At 34.3% G+C, this 22,215-nt stretch overlaps 1 protein-coding gene and 1 long non-coding RNA gene across 2 annotated transcripts in view; one reads left to right on the forward strand and one right to left on the reverse strand.

Annotated features, from left to right (window-relative positions):
• Positions 1–22,215, reverse strand: part of LOC137487628 (uncharacterized) — a 545,963-nt gene that overhangs the window by 228,453 nt on the left and 295,295 nt on the right. The window lies entirely within an intron of this gene.
• Positions 2,693–10,190, forward strand: si:ch211-59p23.1. The gene is made up of 3 exons (NM_001386591.1): positions 2,693–2,813; positions 7,049–7,111; positions 9,704–10,190. The coding sequence occupies exons 1-3, from the start codon at positions 2,735–2,737 to the stop codon at positions 9,805–9,807; spliced, it is 246 nt and encodes an 81-aa protein (NP_001373520.1). The 5' UTR covers positions 2,693–2,734; the 3' UTR covers positions 9,808–10,190.

Consider the following 22,215-nt stretch of genomic DNA (forward strand, 5'->3'; position numbering starts at 1 on the left):
GTTGAATCTATGCCATGAAGGATTAAGGCAGTTCCGAAGGCAAAAGGGGGTCCAACCCGGGATCAGTAAGGTGTACCTAATAAAGTGGCCGGTGAGTGTAACACATTACCTGGCTGGCACTGGATTATTCTTACACAGTTTGATGCAAAAAGTCAACCCTTTATCCTGTTATGCTATTTTAAGTGTTTCTAACTTCATTTTTATTGGTATCCTACATCCTACAGTGCAAAAACACCATTAGTTTTTCTCCACTGCAGGATCAGATAAATCTCATAGTGTCTGAAATGACTGTTTTAAGAATAAGTCTTTCTAAAGCCACCTTTCCAAAACACTGCCCTGCTCTGATTGGTCAGATCAGGGGTCACCAACATGGTGCCCACCAGGTTCACATGAGTTGCCCGCGGGCCTGTTCTAAAAATAGCTTACCATAGTACCACATATGAGTAAGCTGCATCTAAAATTTTTTTTAGGTATTTTTAAATCATACTTGAATTTTTGTAAATTTGAAAATTACTTTAAGTTATATATTTAATAAAAACTTTAAAAACATTTTCAGACAAATGAAGTGTTGCATATTTATGTTTATCTAACTTGTAAATCATTGTTGACAACTACTGTGAGAAATCATTAACATGATCAATGTCTTCACATAGATGAATATTATTATTTATTAATAATAACATATAATTAAAAGTAAATTAAGAAAAATGTGTACACTAATCGGTACCCAAGAAGTAGCTCTCAGTTTCCAAAAGGTTGGTGACCCCTGGGTCAGATGAATCTGCTCTGATTGGTCAAATGGCTCTGAACTGCTCTAATTGGTCATACAATTATATTCAGCTTTAATTGGTAAGATGGTTTTACTATGCTCTGATTGGTCAGATAAATAAAATGCACTGATTTGTCAGATGGTTTTACTCTGCTCTGATTGGTCAGATATTTATATCCTGCACTGATTGGTCAGATAATTATATTCTGCTCTGATTGGTCTGAGGATTTTACACTGCTCTATTAGGTCAGATCATTCTGCTCTGATTGGTCTGATGGTTTTACTCTGTCAGATAGTTCTATTCTGATTGGTCATAGGCCTTTACACTGTTCGGAATGCCCAGAGGGTTCTACACAGCTCCGATTGGTCAGAGGATTCTACACTGCTCTGAATGGCCAGAGGGTTCTACACTGCTCTGATTGGTCAGAGGGTTCTACACTGCTCTGATTGGTCAGAGACTTCTACATGACTCTAATTAGTCAGATTATTCACTGATTGGCTAGAGGGCTCTACACTGCTCTGAATGGCTAGAGGGTTCTTCACGGCTCTTATTGGTCAGAGGCTTCTACACGGCTTTAATTTGTCAGATTCTTCACTGATTGGCCAGATGGCGCTACACTGCACTGAATGCCCAGAGGGTTTTACATGGCTCTGATTGGTCAAATTCTTCACTGATTGGCCAGAGGGTTCTACACTGCTCTGATTGGTCAGAGGATTCTACACTGCTCTGAATGGCCAGAGGGTTCTACACTGCTCTGATTGGTCAGAGGATTCTGCACTGCTCTGAATGGCCAGAGGGTTCTACACGGCTCTTATTGGTCAGAGGCTTCTACATGACTCTTAATTGGTCAGATTATTCACTGATTGGCTAGATGGCTCTACACTGCTCTGAATGGCCAGAGGGTTCTAAACTGCTCTGAATGGCCAGAGGGTTCTACACGGCTCTTATTGGTCAGAGGCTTCTACACACCTCTGATTGGTCAGATTCTTCACTGATTGGCCTGATTGCTCTACACTGCTCTGATTGCCCAGAGGGTTCTACACTGCTGTGATTGGTCAGAGGGTTCTACACTGTTGTGATTGGTCAGAGGGTTCTACACTGTTGTGATTGGTCAGAGGGTTCTACACTGCTGTGATTGGTCAGAGCGTTCTACACTCCTCTGAATGGCCAGAGGATTCTACACTGCTCTGATTGGTTAGATTGCTTGCTTTAATTCTGAGTCAGGTTGCTCTATTCTGCTCTAATTGGGCACATGTTTCTACTTTGCTCTGATTGGTCAAATGGCACAATGGATGGGAGATGGCTCTACTCTTTTGTGATTGGTCAGATGACTCTGCAGTGATTAGACAGATGTTGCTTCTCTGCTCTGATTGTTCAGTTTTACTGCATCATTTCTGTATGTTTAGGAAGTGCTGTAAGTTGTTTTACTTTGGCAGCAGAAAACAGAGGTCGAGACACAAACCAAACTTCCAGTTATTTGAGGATTACAGACACTGTTCAAGCATTCAATGAACATTATAGACTGGTATAACACAACTGTTTTTGTCAAATGTTGAACTAAAATAACAGACAACTTGTTTAAGGCTGTCCAGACCACTTCTTCATACAGCGAAGCACTAACTCTGATCTGACAAACAGCTTCACTGCACACTTCACTGAAGCTCAAACACAAAGGCATGAGTAGCACTTCATCTTTTGGCATGTCGTCCTCTTTCCCTCAGGATGTGTGTCTCCAGATCAGATCCTGTGCTCGACAGACATGCTGATTACAGCAGAATCATTGCGCTGCCTGGAACGGATGAATAGCTAACATACCTGCGTAAGCCGGGCACCATTAATGGATTAGCATGAGCAGGCACAGGGGAATGTGGTGCCCGCGGGGAGCAGAGGGTATTTAAGAGTCCTGCTGGACGCTTCTCTCTTACGCCACACCGCTAGGACTCTGAGTGCATGTGCTCAGTATCATGGCTTCCTTTAAGAAGTCTCTGGAGGGGCTGAAGAACAGCTCACAGTCGGCCACTAAAGGCGTCACGGACTCAGCAGGTACTCGTGGACACACACTGATCATGCACACTTCATTTACTGCATGCATCTGATAGTATTCTTTACAAATAGCCATGTGTACATATTTTTTTTTAAGGTAACCGTTTGAAAATAATTCATATGGGCTGAGTTTAAAGAAAATAAATGTAGTGATGTTTAACTAAATTGTTGTTTAAATTTAGCCCATAAAAACTGATTGCAGCCAGTTGCCTTAAAAATCTTTAGTAAATGTAATGAATCGTTTTTTGCATTGTAGTTCTTTGGTTTTGTATATTTTTAAATGATTAAATGAAGCTGTTGTTGTTATACGTTATAATAAATGTCAAAAATATTGTACACATGTTTTTACGAGACTTTAAAATGTCGATAGCAGTACATACAGTGTGCAATATAGCAATGGAGGAAATATATTTACTTTTAGTGCAATGAATTATTATAATATAATAAAATGTAATGTAATATAAAATAATTTAATAAAATATAATATATTAAAATATAACATAATAAAATATAATATAATATAAAATAATTTAATAAAATATAATATATTAAAATATAACATAATAAAATATAATATAAAATAGTTTAATAAAATATAATATATTGTAATAAAATATAATTTAAAATAATTTAATAAAATATAGTATAATGTAAATGATTTAATAAAATATAATATACTGAAATATAATAAATGTAAAATAATTTAATAAAATATAATATAATAAAATATAATTTAAAATAATTAAATAAAATATAATATAATATGAAATTATTTAATAAAATCTAATATAGTAATATAAAATTTATAATAATTTAATAAAATATAATATAATATAAATGATTTAATAAAATCTAATATAATAAAATATACAATAATTTAGTAAAATATGATATAATAAAATATTTAAAAATATTAAAAACATAATAAAATAAATTAAAGCATAATATAAAATATTTAATAAAATTTTATATAATAAATAATACAATTTCAAATATAAATTTATAATACAATATAATAAAATATAAAAAATATAAAATAATTTTAATAAAATGTAATAAAATAAAGCATAATATAAAATTATTTTATTAACAAATGATCCTTCATTTTCTTGTCAACCTAGTCCCTTTATTAATCAGGGGTTGAAACGCCAACTTATCCAGTATGTTTTTACGCAGCGGATGCCCTTCCAGCTGCAACCCATCTCTGGGATTAATAAAATATAATATAATAAAATATCATTCAAAATCATAAAATATAATAAAATATAATATAATATGTGGTGGCTCGGTGGTTAGCACAGCCAGAAGGTTGTTGTTTAAGTCACAGCTGGGCCAGTTGGCATTTCTGTGTGGAGTTTGCATGTTCTCCTCGTGTTGGTGTGGGTTTCCTCCGGGTGCTCCGGTTTCCCCCACAGTCCAAACACATGCGCTATAGGGGAATTGATGAACTAAATTTGTCGTATAGTGTATGAGTGTGTGTGTGAATATTCCTCAAGACTGGGTTGCAGCTGGAAGGGCATCCGCTGTGTAAAACATTTGCCGGAATAATTGGTAGTTCATCCCACTGTGGCGACTCCTGATGAATAAAGGGGCTAAGCCACAGGAAAATGAATGAATTGGACTAGTTTTAAAGTTAAAAACAGCTAAATATTTGATTAAATATGAGATAAAAGTTTCTTTCTTGCTTTATTTTATTTACTTCATTAATTAGTTTCATATCTTTCAGATTTCATACATCAGCTATGTGAAGAATTTAGTCTTTGATTAAATAAGAATATACAGTAAACTGTGAATTAATTGTAAAATATTTAATTGCATGTATCTAATTACTGTATTTTAATTTTAAAATGACCGAAATAAAATGTACATTATACGTAATTTTTTAAATAATAAAATATATAAGTAAACCAAAAATTGTATAATCAGTGCAATATAATCAAGAGGAAAATGTGTTTGCTTTTAAGCTGAATCATATTAACCTTATGAGTCCATTGAACGTATATTATGTTAAACTGACTTTAAAATGCTTGCATAACTTATAAAATTAAGTCATAACATGATTAACTTAGTTTAATAAGTTACAACAAACTAAAAAATATGCTGTCATGAGTCATGACTGATTGTTTACATCATTTTTTACAGTGTAGACCTAAAAATAGCTCAATAATTTGTTTAAATGTGATAAATAGTACATTTTCTTTCTTGTTTTCTTTTATTTAGGTCATTAATTAGTCTATTTTGCCAAAAAAAAAAGCAAATCTTTAGTTTCATATCTTTCAGATTTCATATATCAGTTTTGTAAGCAATTTAGTCTTTGATTAAATAAAATATACAGTAAATTGTGAATTAATTGTAAATTATTTAATTGCATGTATCTAATTACTGAATTTATTTTAAAATGACCCTAATAAAATTTACATTATTTTCAATTTTATAAATGCTAAAATATTTCAATAAAACAAAGCAAATATTGCATAATCAATGCAAAATAATCGAGGAGAAAATGTGTTTGCTTTAGCAATGAATTTAACTAATTCTGCAATGTAAAACAATCCTGGTTGCCTTAATCTTTTAAGCTGAATCAAATTAACCTTATCAGTCCATTGAACGTATTTTTTGTTAAACTGACTTAAAATGCTTGCATAACTTATAAAATTAAGACATAACATGATTAACTTAGCTTAATAAGTTACAACAAACTAAAACATATGCTGTCATGAGTCATGACTGATTGTTTACATCATTTTTTACAGTGTAGACCTAAAAACAACTCAATAATTTGTTTAAATGTGATAAATAGTACATTTTCTTTCTTGTTTTCTTTTATTTAGTTGATTAATTAGTCTATTTTGCCAACAAAAAACAAATCTTTATCAATCAGATTTCATATATCGGTTTTGTAAGCAATTTAGTCTTTGATTAAATAAAAATATACAGGAAATTGTGAATTAATTATAAACTATTTAATTACATGCATCTAATTACTGAATTTATTTTAAAATTATCCTAATAAAATTTACATTATTTTCTATTTTATAAATACTAAAATATTTCAATAAAACAAAGCAAAAATTGCATAATCAATGCAATATAATCGAGGAGAAAATGTGTTTGCTTTAGCAATGAATTTAACTAATTCTGCAATGTAAAACAATCCTGGTTGCCTTAATCTTTTAAGCTGAATCAAATTAACCTTATCAGTCCATTGAACGTATATTTTGTTAAACTGACTTAAAATGCTTGCATAACTCATAATATTAAGTCATAACATGATTAACTTAGCTTAATAAGTTACAACAAACTAAAACATATGCTGTCATGAGTCATGACTGATTGTTTACATCATTTTTTTACAGTGTAGACCTAAAAACAGCTCAATAATTTGTTTAAATGTGATACGTAGTACATTTTCTTTCTTGTTTTCTTTTATTTAGTTGATTAATTAGTCTATTTTGCCAACAAAAAACAAATCTTTATCAATCAGATTTCATCTATCGGTTTTGTAAGCAATTTAGTCTTTGATTAAATAAAAATATACAGGAAATTGTGAATTAATTATAAACTATTTAATTACATGCATCTAATTACTGAATTTATTTTAAAATTATCCTAATAAAATTTACATTATTTTAATATTTATAAATCCTAAAATATTTAAGTAAAACAAAACAACATTTTTTAAAACTTTACTTAAAAATTCCTTTGATCCAGGGGTGCCCAAACTTTTTCTCATAAAGGGCCAAAAACAAACTTGATTGAATATACCAAACTGTATTACATTCAAATTTACCAAGGATAATTTCCTAATTAATTAATGATGAAGTATCATTTTATTTTTTATAATGAAATTATTAGAGTAAAAACATAAACAATCCTGTTTATTTTGCCCCAAGCACCTCTCCATCATTCTCTCTCACTTTTCAGATGGATAGGCGGGCCAAACCAAAGGTTACCATGGGCCAACTTTAGCCCTTGGGCCCTACTTTAAACAATGCAATATAACCAAAGAGAAAATGTGTTTGCTTTAGCAATGAATTAAACTAATTTTAGACCTGGAAACACCTCAATTATTTGTTTAAATGTGACTCAAAATACATTTTCTTTCTGGCTTTCTTTCATCTACTTACTTAATTAGTGCATTTTGTCATGCATTGATGTAATATGCGAGCACTGTTTTTTAAAGACCTTGGTTGGTGTGTGCAAAACTTCCAGCATGTCTGATAATATTGTTTCAGTTCAAGCAGCTCAAGATGCCGTGCAGCAGGTGGCAGAATCTTCCAAAGAAGCCACCAGCACAGGTGAGAGACGCTTATTCTGAGATATACGATCTCTACAGAGATTAAGATGCTCTTAAGTGTGGATGTGCATCATATAGCAGCTCAGTTCATACAAATCATCTCCAATCACAGTGAGCATTTATTTATTATAATTTTTCTTTTTTTTCTTTTTGCTGAAAATCTATTTTTGTGCATGCAATCTTTTGTGTCATTTTGATATACAATCTATATTTTGTCATGCAACTTATTGTGTCATTTTGATACAATCCACATTTTTGCATGCAGTCTTTTGTGAAATTTTCACATGCAAATTAAAAATTATCCATTCAATCTACTGCATAATTTTGGCATGCAAGCACAGTTTTTAATGCAATCTATTTTGTAATTTGGGTATGCTTTCAAAATTTTTTCAGGAAATTTACTGTGTAATTTTGGTATGCAAGCTAAAATTTTGCACGTAATTTATGATGTAATTTTGGTATACAATCAATATTTTTGCATGCAGTCTTTTGTGAAATCTCCAAATGCAATCTAAATTTCTGCATTCAATCTATTGCATAATTTTGGTACGCAGGCACATTTTTTTAATACATCTAATGTGTAAGTTTGGTATGCAAGCAAAAAAAAAAGCAAGTTATGCAAGCTCATTTTTATGCATGCAATATTGTGACATTTTGGTATGCAATGTAAATTTTTGCATTTGCACATTTTGTAATTTTGGTATGCACACAGATTTTTTTAACACAATTTTTTGTATAATTTTGGTATGTAATCTAAATTTTGGCATGGAATCTATTGTGTAATTTTGGTATACAATCAATATTTTTGCACGCAGTCTTTTGTGAAATTTGTAGATACAAACTGAATTTATGCATTTAATCTATTACATTATTTTTTGGTATGCAAGCACATTTATCAATGCAATCTATTGTGTAAGATTGGTTTACAATCTAAATTTTTGCATTTAATCTATTGTGTTATTTTGGTATGCATGCTAAATTTTTTTTAAACAATCTTTTGTTTTAGTATGCAAATTAAATTCCTGAATTCAATCTATTGTGTAGTTTTAGTATGACAACTAATTGGGGTTTTTATACAATCTTTTGTGTAATTTTGGTATACAATTAAAATTTTTGCATGCAGTCTTTTGTGAAATCTCTGTATGCAAACTAAATCAATTTATTGCATAAATTTGGTATGCCAGCACGTTTTTTAATACAATCTAATGTGTAAGTTTGCTATGCAAGAAAAACAAAATGAATACAATCTTCTGTGTAATTTTGTTATGCAAGCTCATTTTTATGCATGCAAAATTGTGACATTTTGATATGCAATGTAAATTTTTGCATTCACTCATTTTGTAATTTTGGTATGTAAACAGATTTTTTTAACACAATTTTTTGTCATTTTGGTATATAATCAAAATTTTGGCATGGAATCTATTATGTAATTTTGGTATACAATCAATATTTTTGCATGCAGTCTTTTGTGAAATTTGTAGATACAAACTAAATTTATGCATTTAATCTATAACATAATTTTTTTATTTATGCAAGCACATTTATCAATGCAATCTATTGTGTAAGTTTCTTTTACAATCTAGATTTTTGTATTTAATCTTGTGTTATTTGGTATGCATGCTCATTTTTTTAAACACAATCTTTTGTTATTTTAGTATGCAAACTGAATTCCTGCATTCAATCTATTGTGTAGTTTTAGTATGCAAACTAAATTCCTGCATGCAGTCTATTGTGTAGTTTTAGTATGCAAACTAAATTCCTGCATGCAGTCTATTGTGTAGTTTTAGTATGCAAACTAAATTCCTGCATACAGTCTATTGTGTACTTTTAGTATGCAAACTAAATTCCTGCATGCAATCTATTGTGTAGTTTTAGCATGCTAACTAATTGGGGTTTTTATACAATCTTTTGTGTAATTTTGGGATACAATCAACATTTTTGTATGCAATTTTTGTGTAATTTTAGTATGCGGTTTTAAATTTTGCATGCAATTTGTATAATTTTCAAACTATTGTGTCATTTTAGTACAAAAGCTAAAATTTTGCATCTAATTTATTGTGTAATTTTGTTAAGCAAGCTAATATATCACATGCAATCTTTTGCATTCAATCTATTGCATAATTTTGATATGCACGCACATATTTTTATACAGTCTATTGTGTAAGTTTGGTATGCAATCTAAAACTTAGTGTGCAATCTTTTGTGTAATTTTGTTATACAATCTAAGATTTTGCATGCAATCTATTGTGTAATTCTAGTATGCACACTCGTTTTTTTAAGTACAGTCTTTTGTTATTTTAGTATGCAAACAAAAGTTTTGCATGCAATTTTTGTCTAATTTTAAGATGTAATGCAATTGGGTATTCTTTTATTTAATGTGGTAAATCTTTTATTTAATGTTGGTATACAGTCTATTTTTTGCATGCAATCGACTATGTAATTTTGCTATGCATTGCAATCTAAATTTGATTATATTGTAGTCTCAGTCTAAATTAAAGTATTTGTATGTTGCACTGTAAAGAATATGCAAATGCAACACTGAAGGAACTCTATTTCTCTCCCTCTCTTTCTGTGTGTTTGTGTGCACAAGCAGCTGCTGAGGAGGCATCCAGACAAACACAGTCTGCTATAGGCACAGCTGCAGGGAAAGCATCAGACACCATTAAGGAGTTTGGACACAAACTGAGCTCCAAATAAACGCTGCGCTGCCTAAACACTCTGACGCTCCTTTTTTATCATGACAAATTCAGTTTTAAACCTTACAGACTGAACTGTAGCGGCTTGGAAATGTAGCGGCGTCTTTCCACAAGCAGATCCAATGCAAGAGAAGATTTCATTTGCGTTTAATTGTTGATGATGATATTTTTCCAAAGTCTGTTCAAAGATGCCTGTGCTTTCAAAATACACGATACATTACGCTCAGATGCTCCAGTGTGTGTTTATATCCCTCCTGCATACACTTCAAGTGTACAAAAGACCAAATTTAAAATAAATAAATGCATAAAAAGGTATAAATTAATAAATAGATACATAAATAAATGTAACAATAAGATAATAAAGTAAGATATAACCTAATGAAACAGATCTGTTGTATTTTTTAACCCAGGCTTAATCTGAAAATGTATCCCTGTATACATTTCTGGAGAGCGCCAAATATGTCCCAGGAGCTATGTTTTCTTTTTTTTTTTTTTTTTTTTCTTTTTTTGCAAGTTTTTGTTTTCGTGAATCCACCAGAGGCCGCTGTGTACACTTTTTGAGATCTCAAATTTCTCTTACGAGTGCCATTCTTGCCTGCTGTTCTCATGTAAATACACCAGAGGCCGCTGTTGACTGACTGACTGACTGATTGACTAACCCACCCTCCTTCTTCCCTAAACCCAACCAATAGTGTTTTCAAAAGCACCGATTGACCAGCGACGCCTTCCCTAAACCCAACCGATAGTTTCAAAATCAGTCCAGAAAAACAAAAGCCCTGGCCTGATTTTTACCACGTTTTCAGATTTTACCACATTCTCACCCTGTTGTTTACTTGTTTATTTTACTTTTTGGCTTCTGTTTTTGTCTTATATGCTTTCTGAAACCGTTCTTTGCCAGACTCGAACCCCATCAATGTGATAAACTTCTCTCTGTGTCTCAAGTCTGCTGTCGTACGTGGCGAGCCACTGGTCAAACTGGTAACAGCAGGAAAGCCGTCCATACGGAGGTAAGTGGTCAGCTGGTAGCGTAAAAAGAAACAACATCATATCGCCCCGAAGAGTTTTTATAAAGACGAAATGCAGCCATACATACCTCTGGGTACATAATTCGTGCTCTCCAGAAATGTATACAGGGCTACGTTTTCAGAATGAGCCTGTGTTTGTATCTTTTAATTAAATGTATTCCTAAAATAATTTATTGCAAAACAATATATAAACAAATTAATTATTCAAATAATAAAATGTAAAATGACATGCAAAAACAGCCCTCCTGTTAAATTTGAATTTCTTTTGTATTTTGTCCCGAATTTCTGTTCAACAGAGAGAAGATTTACCTCTGAACATTTCTAAACATTCATTCATTCATTTCTTTTCGCCTTTATTAATCTGGGGTCACCACAGCGGAATGAACCGGCAACTTATCCAGCATATGTTTTACACAGTAGATGCCCTTCTAGCTGCAACCCATCACTGGGAAACACCCATACACACTCATTCACACACATACACTACGGACAATTCAGCTTACCCAATTCCCCTATAGTACATGTGTTTGGGCTGTGGGGGAAAGCGGAGCACCCGGAGAAAACCCACGCCAACACGGGGAGAACAGGATAGACATAGTTACTAGATACAGTACATAGATACTAGTATTCAGCTTAAAGTGACATTTAAAGGCTTAACTAGGTTAATTAGGGTAAAGTTAGGGTCATTAGGCAAGTCATTGTACAACAGTGGTTTGTTCTGTAGACTATCCAAAACAAATATTGCTTAAGGGGGCTAATAATATTAACCTTAAAGAGCCCCTATTATGGATATTTGAAAATGATCTTCATGCAGTGTGTAACAAAGACCTGAGAGAATTAATACATCCAGCTGAGGTTTATATCTGTGCAGCATGTGTAAAACTATAGACGCTGTAGCGAAATAGCCGACTCAGAGTCGAATAAACTGTCACGTTACGGATTGAAACGAAAACAAAAGGTGCGGATCCAAGTGCAGATTTATTACGATTGTGCATCAAACAGAAAAACAAGGTGTCCAAAGTGCAAAGTAACAAATAAACCTCAAAACAAGAAACATAAATCAGAAACAAGGCTCAGGAATCACAAACTCGGTATACAAGACTTGCTAGATCACGGAGACAAGAAAGACAAACGACGCAGTAACAAACAGAGGTGGAATAGTTGTATAAATAGTCCAGGAAATCAACAGGAACAGCTGTGATGGCCAATCAGTGTAAGTGAACCGGGTGTAATGCACGTGGTATGTATGGACTTGTAGTTCTTGGGCGCTGTAGTTCACTCTCAGAGTCCGTTGAACTACAGCGCCCTCAGGTGGTCACTGACAATCATGACATAAATGAATTGAATTGGGCTCTGATCTTTTGTTTGATCGCATCAACGCCGATACGGTACATCACCAAATATGTACTTCCAGTTCTGTTAAAACATGCACGTGCTTTTACTCAACACACTAGCGGAGGCGCGGGGGATCACGGGATTGATCATGACGTGAAGATGATGATCACTGACAGATGGAGATTCGGCTGTGGGGAATAAAGGGTTAAAGTTCATTTTCACAATAACACCACAGTATAGCCAACCGTGTGCTGTGTTTGTTCCTGTCATTTTTTATTTTTATTTTTGATACAAAAACATACACTGCAGTGCGGGATTTACCGACCGTGTGCTATTGAAGAAGCAGCAGAGACTATGGGACTTTGTCAGTAGCTTTTACAGTTCATATGGACCAGTTTCCTCTTCCAGAACATGTAAGTGTCAGAACATGTAAGTGTCATTAAAATTGTTGCCTCGTTTTGTGTAATTTGCAAAATATGTGTTTAATTGTGTGTTGTAAGTTGTAATCACCCTGTGTGGCCTGTAATAACTTTTTGATTATAGATCAGAGCTTGTAATCTCTTATCGATTATAGATCAGTGCTTGTAATCTCTTATCAATTATAGATCCGTGCTTGTAGTCTCTTATCGATTATAGATCCGTGCTTGTAATCACTCATCGATTATAGATCCGTGCTTGTAATCACTTATCGATTATAGATCTGTGCTTGTAATCACTCATCGATTATAGATCTGTGCTTGTAATCACTTATCGATTATAGATCCGTGCTTGTAATCACTTATCTGCCATAGATCCGTGCTTGTAATCACTTATCGATTATAGATCTGTGCTTGTAATCACTCATTGATTATAGATCTGTGCTTGTAATCACTCATCGATTATAGATCCGTGCTTGTAATCACTTATCGATTATAGATCCGTGCTTGTAATCACTTATCGGTTATAGATCCGTGCTTGTAATCACTTATTGGTTATAGATCCATGCTTGTAATCACTTATTGGTTATAGATCCGTGCTTGTAATCACTTATCGATTATAGATCAGTGCTTGTAATCACTTATCGGTTATAGATCCGTGCTTATAATCACTTATTGATTATAGATCCGTGCTTGTAATCACTTATCGATTATAGATCCATGCTTGTAATCACTTATCGATTATAGATCCGTGCTTGTAATCACTTATCGATTATAGATCTGTGCTTGTAATCACTTATCGATTATAGATCCATGCTTGTAATCTCTTATCAATTATAGATCCATGCTTGTAATCACTTATCGATTATAGATCCATGCTTGTAATCACTTATTGATTATAGATCTGTGCTTGTAATCTCTTAACGATTATAGTTCAGTGCTTGTAATCACTTATCGATTATAGATCCATGCTTGTAATCACTTATCGATTATAGATCCGTGCTTGTAATCACTTATCGATTATAGATCTGTGCTTGTAATCACTTATCGATTATAGATCCATGCTTGTAATCTCTTATCAATTATAGATCCATGCTTGTAATCACTTATCGATTATAGATCCATGCTTGTAATCACTTATTGATTATAGATCTGTGCTTGTAATCTCTTAACGATTATAGATCAGTGCTTGTAATCTCTTAACGATTATAGATCAGTGCTTGTAATCACTTATCGATTATAGATCTGTGCTTGTAATCTCTTATCGATTATAGATCCGTGCTTGTAATCCCTTATCGATTATAGATCTGTGCTTGTAATCTCTTATCGATTATAGATCTGTGCTTGTAATCTCTTATCGATTATAGATCTGTGCTTGTAATCTCTTATCGATTATAGATCCGTGCTTGTAATCTCTTATCGATTATAGATCAGTGCTTGTAATCACTCATTGATTATAGATCAGTTTTTGTAATCTCTTATCGATTATAGATCCGTGCTTGTAATCTCTTATCGATTATAGATCAGTGCTTGTAATCAGTCATCGATTATAGATCAGTGCTTGTAATCTCTTATCGATTATAGATCTGTGCTTGTAATCTCTTATCGATTATAGATCCGTGCTTGTAATCTCTTATCGATTATAGATCAGTGCTTGTAATCAGTCATCGATTATAGATCAGTGCTTGTAATCTCTTATCGATTATAGATCCGTGCTTGTAATCTCTTATCGATTATAGATCAGTGCTTGTAATCAGTCATCGATTATAGATCAGTGCTTGTAATCTCTTATCGATTATAGATCTGTGCTTGTAATCTCTTATCGATTATAGATCAGTGCTTGTAATCACTCATCGATTATAGATCAGTGCTTGTAATCACTTATTGATTATAGATCCGTGCTTGTAACCACTTATCGATTATAGATCAATGCTTGTACTGTATCTCTCAGGTTAAATCTGTATGAGGCTGCTCACATATCGTGTCCAAAACCATGTTGAAAACGTGATGCCTGCTTCCACCTTTACCGACTTAAATGCGTTTGCCTTTGCTATGGCCAACATCAGCTGTTCCTCACACGTGCGGCGTGGTTAATGTTCAAAATAGTTAATACTGAATATGTGTCATTTTTATTATTAGGGTTAGGGTTAAGAGGAGAGTAATATGCTAGTGTTTAATGGCATTGCTTCATTGCATTCCTGCATTGGGCTCTCACATACATTCTGCACTTCTACTTCATACTGTAGCCGTGGTGGGCATTTCTGTTTGTCTTGTGCTGAACGCAGTCGACCAATCGCAATAGACTGGTTCATCGGTCCTATAACCTCAGATTAGCTTTGCGCTAAGGAGGGGTTTGGGAACAAATGAATCACTGAACGAATCATATGGGAGCCACTGTGATATTTAGGTAAAAATAAATGCATATTATGAGACAAGAAGTGTTTTTTGACCTTGCACGCATATCAGCCTGTTGTTGGAGACTCTAACAACCGAAATATGACCTGTTATAATGCATAATAGGGGCTCTTTAAAATGGGTTTAAAACAATTAGGAACTGCTTTTATTCTAGCCGAAATAAAACAATTAAGACTTCCTCCAGAAGAAAAAACATGTTCAGAAATACTCTGAAAAATTCCTGAATCTGTTCAACATCATTTGGGAGATACTTACTTACATAAATTGTGCGTGCATGTATTTATTTTTGACAGTTTGGTCCTCCATAGTGAGGTACGAGTGTGCACTGACTGGTCCAGTCTTATTTTATCTCTCTGTGTTCTGGCCATTGGATGGGGGATTCAGATGTTGCCATGGCAGCAAAAACACAGAGCAGTCAAAGAACTTTCATTCAGAAGTGCCTTCAGGCAGATCCTGCTATTCATATTCCTGTTCGTGTCAAGAAACCAAGCTTTTGATTATGAACAATAACCTGTGAAATAACCTCTCTGTCACGGGGTTGAGGGTACATTTTGCATCTCCTGGATAGATCTATTATTCAATGAATCCGCTTTAAATAATAATAGATATTAAGTTATAGAATTTTAAAAAGTAATGTCTGTATGTGCATAAAGTGACATTTTGTCTTTTTAACTTAAAAAATTTCGATATATACCTACACTGCCAGACAAAAGTCTTGTCACCTATCTAATTTTTAGGAACAACAAATAATAAGTTGACTTCTACTTGATGATTTGATATCAGAAGTGGCTTATATGAAAGACAAAGGCCTCTAGATTACACTTATTTATCTAACATAAAATATGATCATGCCTTGAATTTAAATGATTTAACTAGGACAGTAAGGCCTGACTTAATCAGGATTCTTTGCATTCATCTTCAATGCCACGTCCATCTTACCCCAAACATGCTCAAAATTGTTCATGTCTGGTGACTGGGCCGGCCAATCCTGGAGCAACTTGACCTTCTTTGCTTTTAGGAGCTTTGATGTGGAGGCTGAAGTATAAGGAGCGCTATCCTGCTGGAGAATTGTCCCTCTGCTGTGGTTTGTAATGTAATGGGCAGCACAAATGTCTTGATACCTCAGGCTGTTGATGTTGCAGATCTCTCGCACGCCCCCATACTGAATGTAACCCCAAACCATGATTTCCCCTTCACCAAACTTGACTGATCTGTGTGAATCTTGGCTCCATGCGGGTTCCAGTAGGTCTTCTGCAGTGTTGGTGATGATTGGGATGCAGTTCAGATGATTCATCAGAAAAATCCACCTTCTGACACTTTTCCAAATGATCAACTAGAAGTCGAGTTATTATTTGCTGCTCTCACAACTGGGGTCAAGACTTTTGTCAGGTATATTTTTGACCTGATTCATATATTCAGCTTTACCTGATTCATATTCCAGCGACGCTCCAGGGACAGGCGAGTCTTCGCTGAGGCCATCGTCCAGCCTCCACCACGGCGACTGAAGCTCTGCACAAGACTTTTGGCCAGCGGAGAAATTAAAATGGTCGTGCCCAACTGAGTCTGGTTCTCTCAAGGTTTTTTTTCTTCACTCCCATCAGGTGAAGTTTTTTTTCCCTCTCCGCTGTCGCCACTGCCTCGCATGGTTCAGGATTGGTAGAGCTACGCATCGATGAATTTGCTCTTCAGTGTTTGAACTCTCAGTAATGATTAAATCACACTGAACTGAGCTAAACTGAACTGAACTGAACTTAAACACTAAAAACTGAACTACACTGTTCCAGTTACTATGACCATTTATGTGAAGCTGCTTTGATACAATCTACATTGTAAAAGCGCTATACAAGTAAAGCTGAATTGAATTGAATTAATTATACTGAAATAATAAATCTAATTTATGTTTATTAACCTTTTTTTGTTTGTAATTAAATTGTGTTTTGTGTTTACTCTATTTTTCAATCATTAAAAAAATAATTTGACATTAAAAAGTCTTTGTGAAAGCGTCAAATAATTTTATAACAGCATCATTAACATTTAATGACATTTCAAGAGTTCACACTTAGATATTGCTTGTTAATAATAGCAGGTTTGGCATGCTGTCGCAGGAGAAAACCCTGAGCTCGGAGATAATTGAGCCCAGGGCTCCCGCCTGGTCAATGAGCATGTAAGGGGGTACAAAATCACATAGTTCTCGAAAGCTCCCCCTAATGGGGGAGATGGGGGGATTCTTTAAAATATGACGATGAGTGGGTAATGTTAGTCGGGATATTTATAGTAAATTTAGAATGATCCGACTGGCTTATGGATCCACAACCGTGACAACTAATGATTACAGATGAGAGACCAGTCGCCATCAATCATATCACGTGCTCCTTTCAAAATTAGTTTGTGAAACTTCACTTAACTACATTTTGATAACAAGTTAAGGGTAAAAATACCAATGATGCTGTTATAATATTCATAACACAATAATAATAGTCTCATGACAATCATGTTTATGCCAGATTTATGACAGGTTATTCTGTCCTAATAATATCAAGACACATTAAACAATGTAATCTTACAACTGAGTGAATGACACTTAATGCCAGTGGTCACAAGCATGCATACAATCTAATTCACAACCAAGACATGTCGTTTCATGATTATTAAGATTTCATGACAGTCTTATGAACACCGCTTCAGGCAAAGTGTTCCCTTTAATGAAAAATCAAGAAAGCCAGCTGGCGTAGGTGTCTATAAACGCCACTGAATGGAATCAAAAGCCTTAAACTGTTTATTTATACTGCAGGTAAATTCCCTGAAGATGTAAGCAGACAAGATGTACCCATTAGTGTTCATGTCGCCATTAGACGTAAATGTCAAGCAGTTTCATCCCAAGGAAAAAGGCTCCTCGCCGTGACTTAATTTACAGTCGATCTCCAGCACTTCTGGCCTCTCCTGTGTTTTCTCCACCTCCACACCCCCGTCATCTTTACATCCCGTCCTCCTCCTCCTCCTCTTCTTCTTCTTGTTGTCAGAATATGGCATGTGTTTTTCTGAACGCCCCCCATTACCATCAGCACAGTCACCACACCCCCCCTCCCTGCTTGTACATGGCTGGTTGCTAGGAAACAAATGTTCAGTGGGAGCGTGCGATTGGCAAAAGCCCTCGATTTTTATGGCGAGAACATCGACGAAAACACACTGCATGGCACAGTGAGGTGCAGGAGGCCAGTGTGCATGCAAAGAAACCTCATATTGTTAATGTAGCCTATATGTGCATGCTGTTTAGCTAAACCTAAAGTAAACATGCACTGGATAAAATTAGTCATTGGGTTTGCTTGATTGTTTTAAGGTCAGTGGTTGCAATCTATTCATATGGGCTGAATTTAAACAAAGACATTACATTTAGTAATGTTCAACTTACAGCGTTCAACTTGAAAATGAGTATTTTTCTCCATTTCTCAGTGAATATAGGCAGTGTATTGTGGTGTATTTAAACAAAACCGATTGATTAAACTGAAATTCATTCATTTATTTTCTTGTTGGCTTAGTCCCTTTATTAATCAGGGGTCGCCACAGCGGAATGAACCGCCAACTTATCCAGCACGTTTTTATGCAGATTAATAATTAAACATATATATTTATTAAAATAATATTTTAGTCACCAAACATATTTAGAAATAGAAAGATAATACAATTAAATTCAAGGAAAATGTTGCAAAAAAAAAAATACAACCTACAAAATTAGATTTTTCGTCTTTCTTAAATTTGTATTTAATATTTTTCTATAACATATACATTTGGGTGCACTAGTTATTGGACCATCATCATAAGTTATTTTGTTAGATTAGCTCCAGATTTGGCTTCAGAACTGACTAAGCTAATGTACAATTGAAGTCAGAATTATTAGCCCCCCTTTGATTTTTGTTTTTTCTTTTTGAAATATTTCCCAAATGATGTTGAACAGAGCAAGGAAATTTTCACAGTATGTCTGATAATATTTTTTCTTCTGGAGAAAGTCTTATTTGTTTTGTTTCAGCTGGAATAAAAGCAGTTATTAGTTTTTTTTAAAAAGAATTTTAAGGTCAATATTACATAATTTATTTGCTAGTCTACAGAACAAACATTATACAACAACACATTAATTTATACATTATTCATTATACAATAACTTGCCTAATTACCCTAACCTAATTACTCACTTTAAGCTGTATAGAAGTGTCTTGAAAAATATATATAATCATCTATATATTGTAAATCATCCTATAGAAGTAGTAATTTCAAGAGTTCACACTTAGCTGATGATTGATTATAAAGCTTGTTTGGCATGCTGTCCTGGGAGAGAGCATTGAGCTCATAAGATCCTCCAGCCCGGGGTTCCCTCCCGTTTGCATGGCGAGAGGGGAGTTTGAGCTCAGGTAGATCTCGAGAACTCTCCTGCTGTAGTAGCTAATAAACAGATAGTGATTGCTCTTAAGAGATAACTACTTACAGGAGCATGTCTTTATGGTGCTGATTTGGATTAGTCAGTTAACTTAAGATGCATGTTTTTGGATGGTGGGAGGAAACCGGGGAAGCCGGAGGAAACGTGAGCATGGGAGAACGTGTAAACTCTGCACAGAAATGTCAGCTGGCTTGGTAAAGACTAAAACTAGTGAAGTTCTTGCTGTAAGGCAACCACTGCTAACCAATGGGCCATCGTGCCACCCATCTAGTAAAGAAGGAGGAGTAGGGGTGGAAGGGGGGATTCTTCAAAACGAAGATGGCTGTGATATGGAACTGAGGGTATTTATAGTGACTTAGGAATCGTCTGATTGGTGAATCATAAATTGAATAATGCGGGACCAGCCGCAAGCAATCATGAGCATGTGATCCTCTCCAAATTAGTTTATAGATAAACTTCACTTAGGATTCCACTTCTTAATCTGCAATTGCCTCTCTGGATATGACACTAACTGTACTCCAAAAAAAAAAAAAAAGAAAAGAAAAATTACTAATGCTTTCCTTCTAAAGGCTGATTTATACTTCTGCGTCAAACGCCGGCGTATGCTACGGCGCTGACGCATAGCCCTTCGCCGTGGCCGTCGGCGTTGCTGACGTGCACATCTCAAAAAATGTAACTACACATCGCAACGACGCGTATGGCAAGCTCTGTGATTGGTCGGCTTGGTAGCGCTGACGAGTCTGGGCGGGACCGAGAGCCGCGTGAATGTCGCGAGCCTGATGGAGCGATTGTTTACAAGTGTGGAGTCCCGTGAAGGAGCTCCGGATGGAAAGACTTGATTTGTGTTTACCTCATAGTTAAAGTTGTTGCACGTCCGCCGGTTCCTGCCTCAAAATGAGCGAGTTTGAGCCACTTGTACATCCCGGAAGTGTTCAGGAAAAGCAAAACATCAGCGAAGAAACTCGACACAGAGGAACATTTACACCTCACCGCCCACTAGTGTTTCGGAATTGTTAATGCAGACCAACAGAGACAGCGCGCAGAAGCCTGGTTTAAACCTCTGCGTCAAGTGACCGGCGTAACCCACGGCGCATGCAACGCGCGTAGCTATGCATTTATACTTCTGCTCGCTGAATTTATTTGTACATTTTTAAAATGAATATTTTCCTCCATTTCTCAGTGAATATATTCAGTGTATTTTGGTGCATTTAAACAAAACCGATTTAGTTAAACAGATATATTTATTAAAATAATATTTTAGTCACCAAACATATTTAGAAATGGAAAGATAATACAAATAAATTCAAGCAAAAAATTACAACCAATAAAATTTCAACAAAATTTTTCTATTTTATTTATTTTTTTATTTTTCCTCTTATATCTTTTTCCTCTTATATTTTTATAAAACATTTCAATTTGGCTGTCCTTGTTTTGGAACGTTATCATAATTTATTTTGTAGGATAAGCTTCAGATTTGGCTCCAGTACTGACTAATCTAATGTATATGCACACATATAATATTGTAGAGCTTCCTAATTAAAATATGAATTTAAAAGACCTGGATCCCTATATGCTGAATCTGTCTAATGTGAAGAAATGTATGATATAATTCCTCTGATCTACACTCAAAAAGAATATTACTGCTGCTTGTTCAAACTGCTTATTTAAAATGAGCTTAAACAACACAATTCTGGAGATTTTTTGGAAGCAACTTAATTTGTTATGATTAGTACGCTTAAATTTGTTATGTTAACTTAATCGAATTATATTAAGAGCACATGAATGAATTGTGTGGAATCTAGTACACCGAAAAAAAAAATTCAGAGATTATTCCTTGGATTTACCAAATTTTTTTATTGGTGTTGAATTTAAACAAACAAATTAAGTTGAAGATTATTAAACTTAATTTGTTTGTTTAAATTCAACACAAATAAATTGTTTGCAACAGTTCTGCATGCAACACTTTTTCAGTGATAATGTATAATTAATATATTAATAATATACTACTAATTATATACAGTTTAAGTCAGAATTATCAGCCCCCCCTGTTTATTTTTTCCCCCAATTTCTGTTTAGCAGAGAGCAGATTGCTAAATCTGATTGCTAGACATTTCTAATCATAATAGTTTTAATAACTCATCTCTAATTACTGATTAATTTTATCTTTGTCATGATGACAGTAAATAATATTTGACTAGATATTTTTCAAGACACTTCTATACAGCTTAAAGTGACATTTAAAGGCTTAACTATGTTAATTAGGGTGACTAGGCAGGCTAGAATTATTAGGCAAATTATTGTACAACGATGGTTTGTTCTGTAGACAATCTAAATAAAAATTAGCTTAAACGGGCTAATAATTTTGTCCCTGAAATGGTAATTAAAAAAATTAAAAACTGCTTTTATTCTAGCCAAAATAAAACAAGTCAGACTTTCTCCAGAAGAAACAATATTATCAGACATACTGTGAAAATTTCCTTGCTCTGTTAAACATCATTTGGGAATCATTTAAAAAGAATTTTAAAAGATTTAAAAATTCAAAGGGAGCTAATAATTCTGACTTCAGCTGTATATGTATATTAATTTCCCTTTGGCTTAGTCCATTTATTCATTCGGGGCCACCACAGCAGAATAAACCGACAACTATTCCAGCATATGTTTTACACAGCGGTTGCCCTTCCAGCTGCAACCTAGTACTGGAAAACACCCATACACATTCACATTCACACACACATACACTACGGCCAATTTAAAACATCCAATTCCCCTGTAGCGCATGTGTTTGGACT

The sequence above is a fragment of the Danio rerio genome, chromosome 14 (genome assembly GCF_049306965.1).
Source record: "Danio rerio strain Tuebingen ecotype United States chromosome 14, GRCz12tu, whole genome shotgun sequence".
NCBI lineage: Eukaryota > Metazoa > Chordata > Actinopteri > Cypriniformes > Danionidae > Danio > Danio rerio.

Excerpts from the sequence above, each read along its gene's own strand:
- si:ch211-59p23.1 (NM_001386591.1), top strand. The coding sequence starts at position 2,735 with ATGGCTTCCTTTAAGAAGTCTCTGGAGGGGCTGAAGAACAGCTCACAG. Across the intron at positions 2,814-7,048 it reads AGGCGTCACGGACTCAGCAG|TTCAAGCAGCTCAAGATGCC; the intron begins GTACTCGTGGAC and ends ATATTGTTTCAG. Across the intron at positions 7,112-9,703 it reads CAAAGAAGCCACCAGCACAG|CTGCTGAGGAGGCATCCAGA; the intron begins GTGAGAGACGCT and ends GTGCACAAGCAG.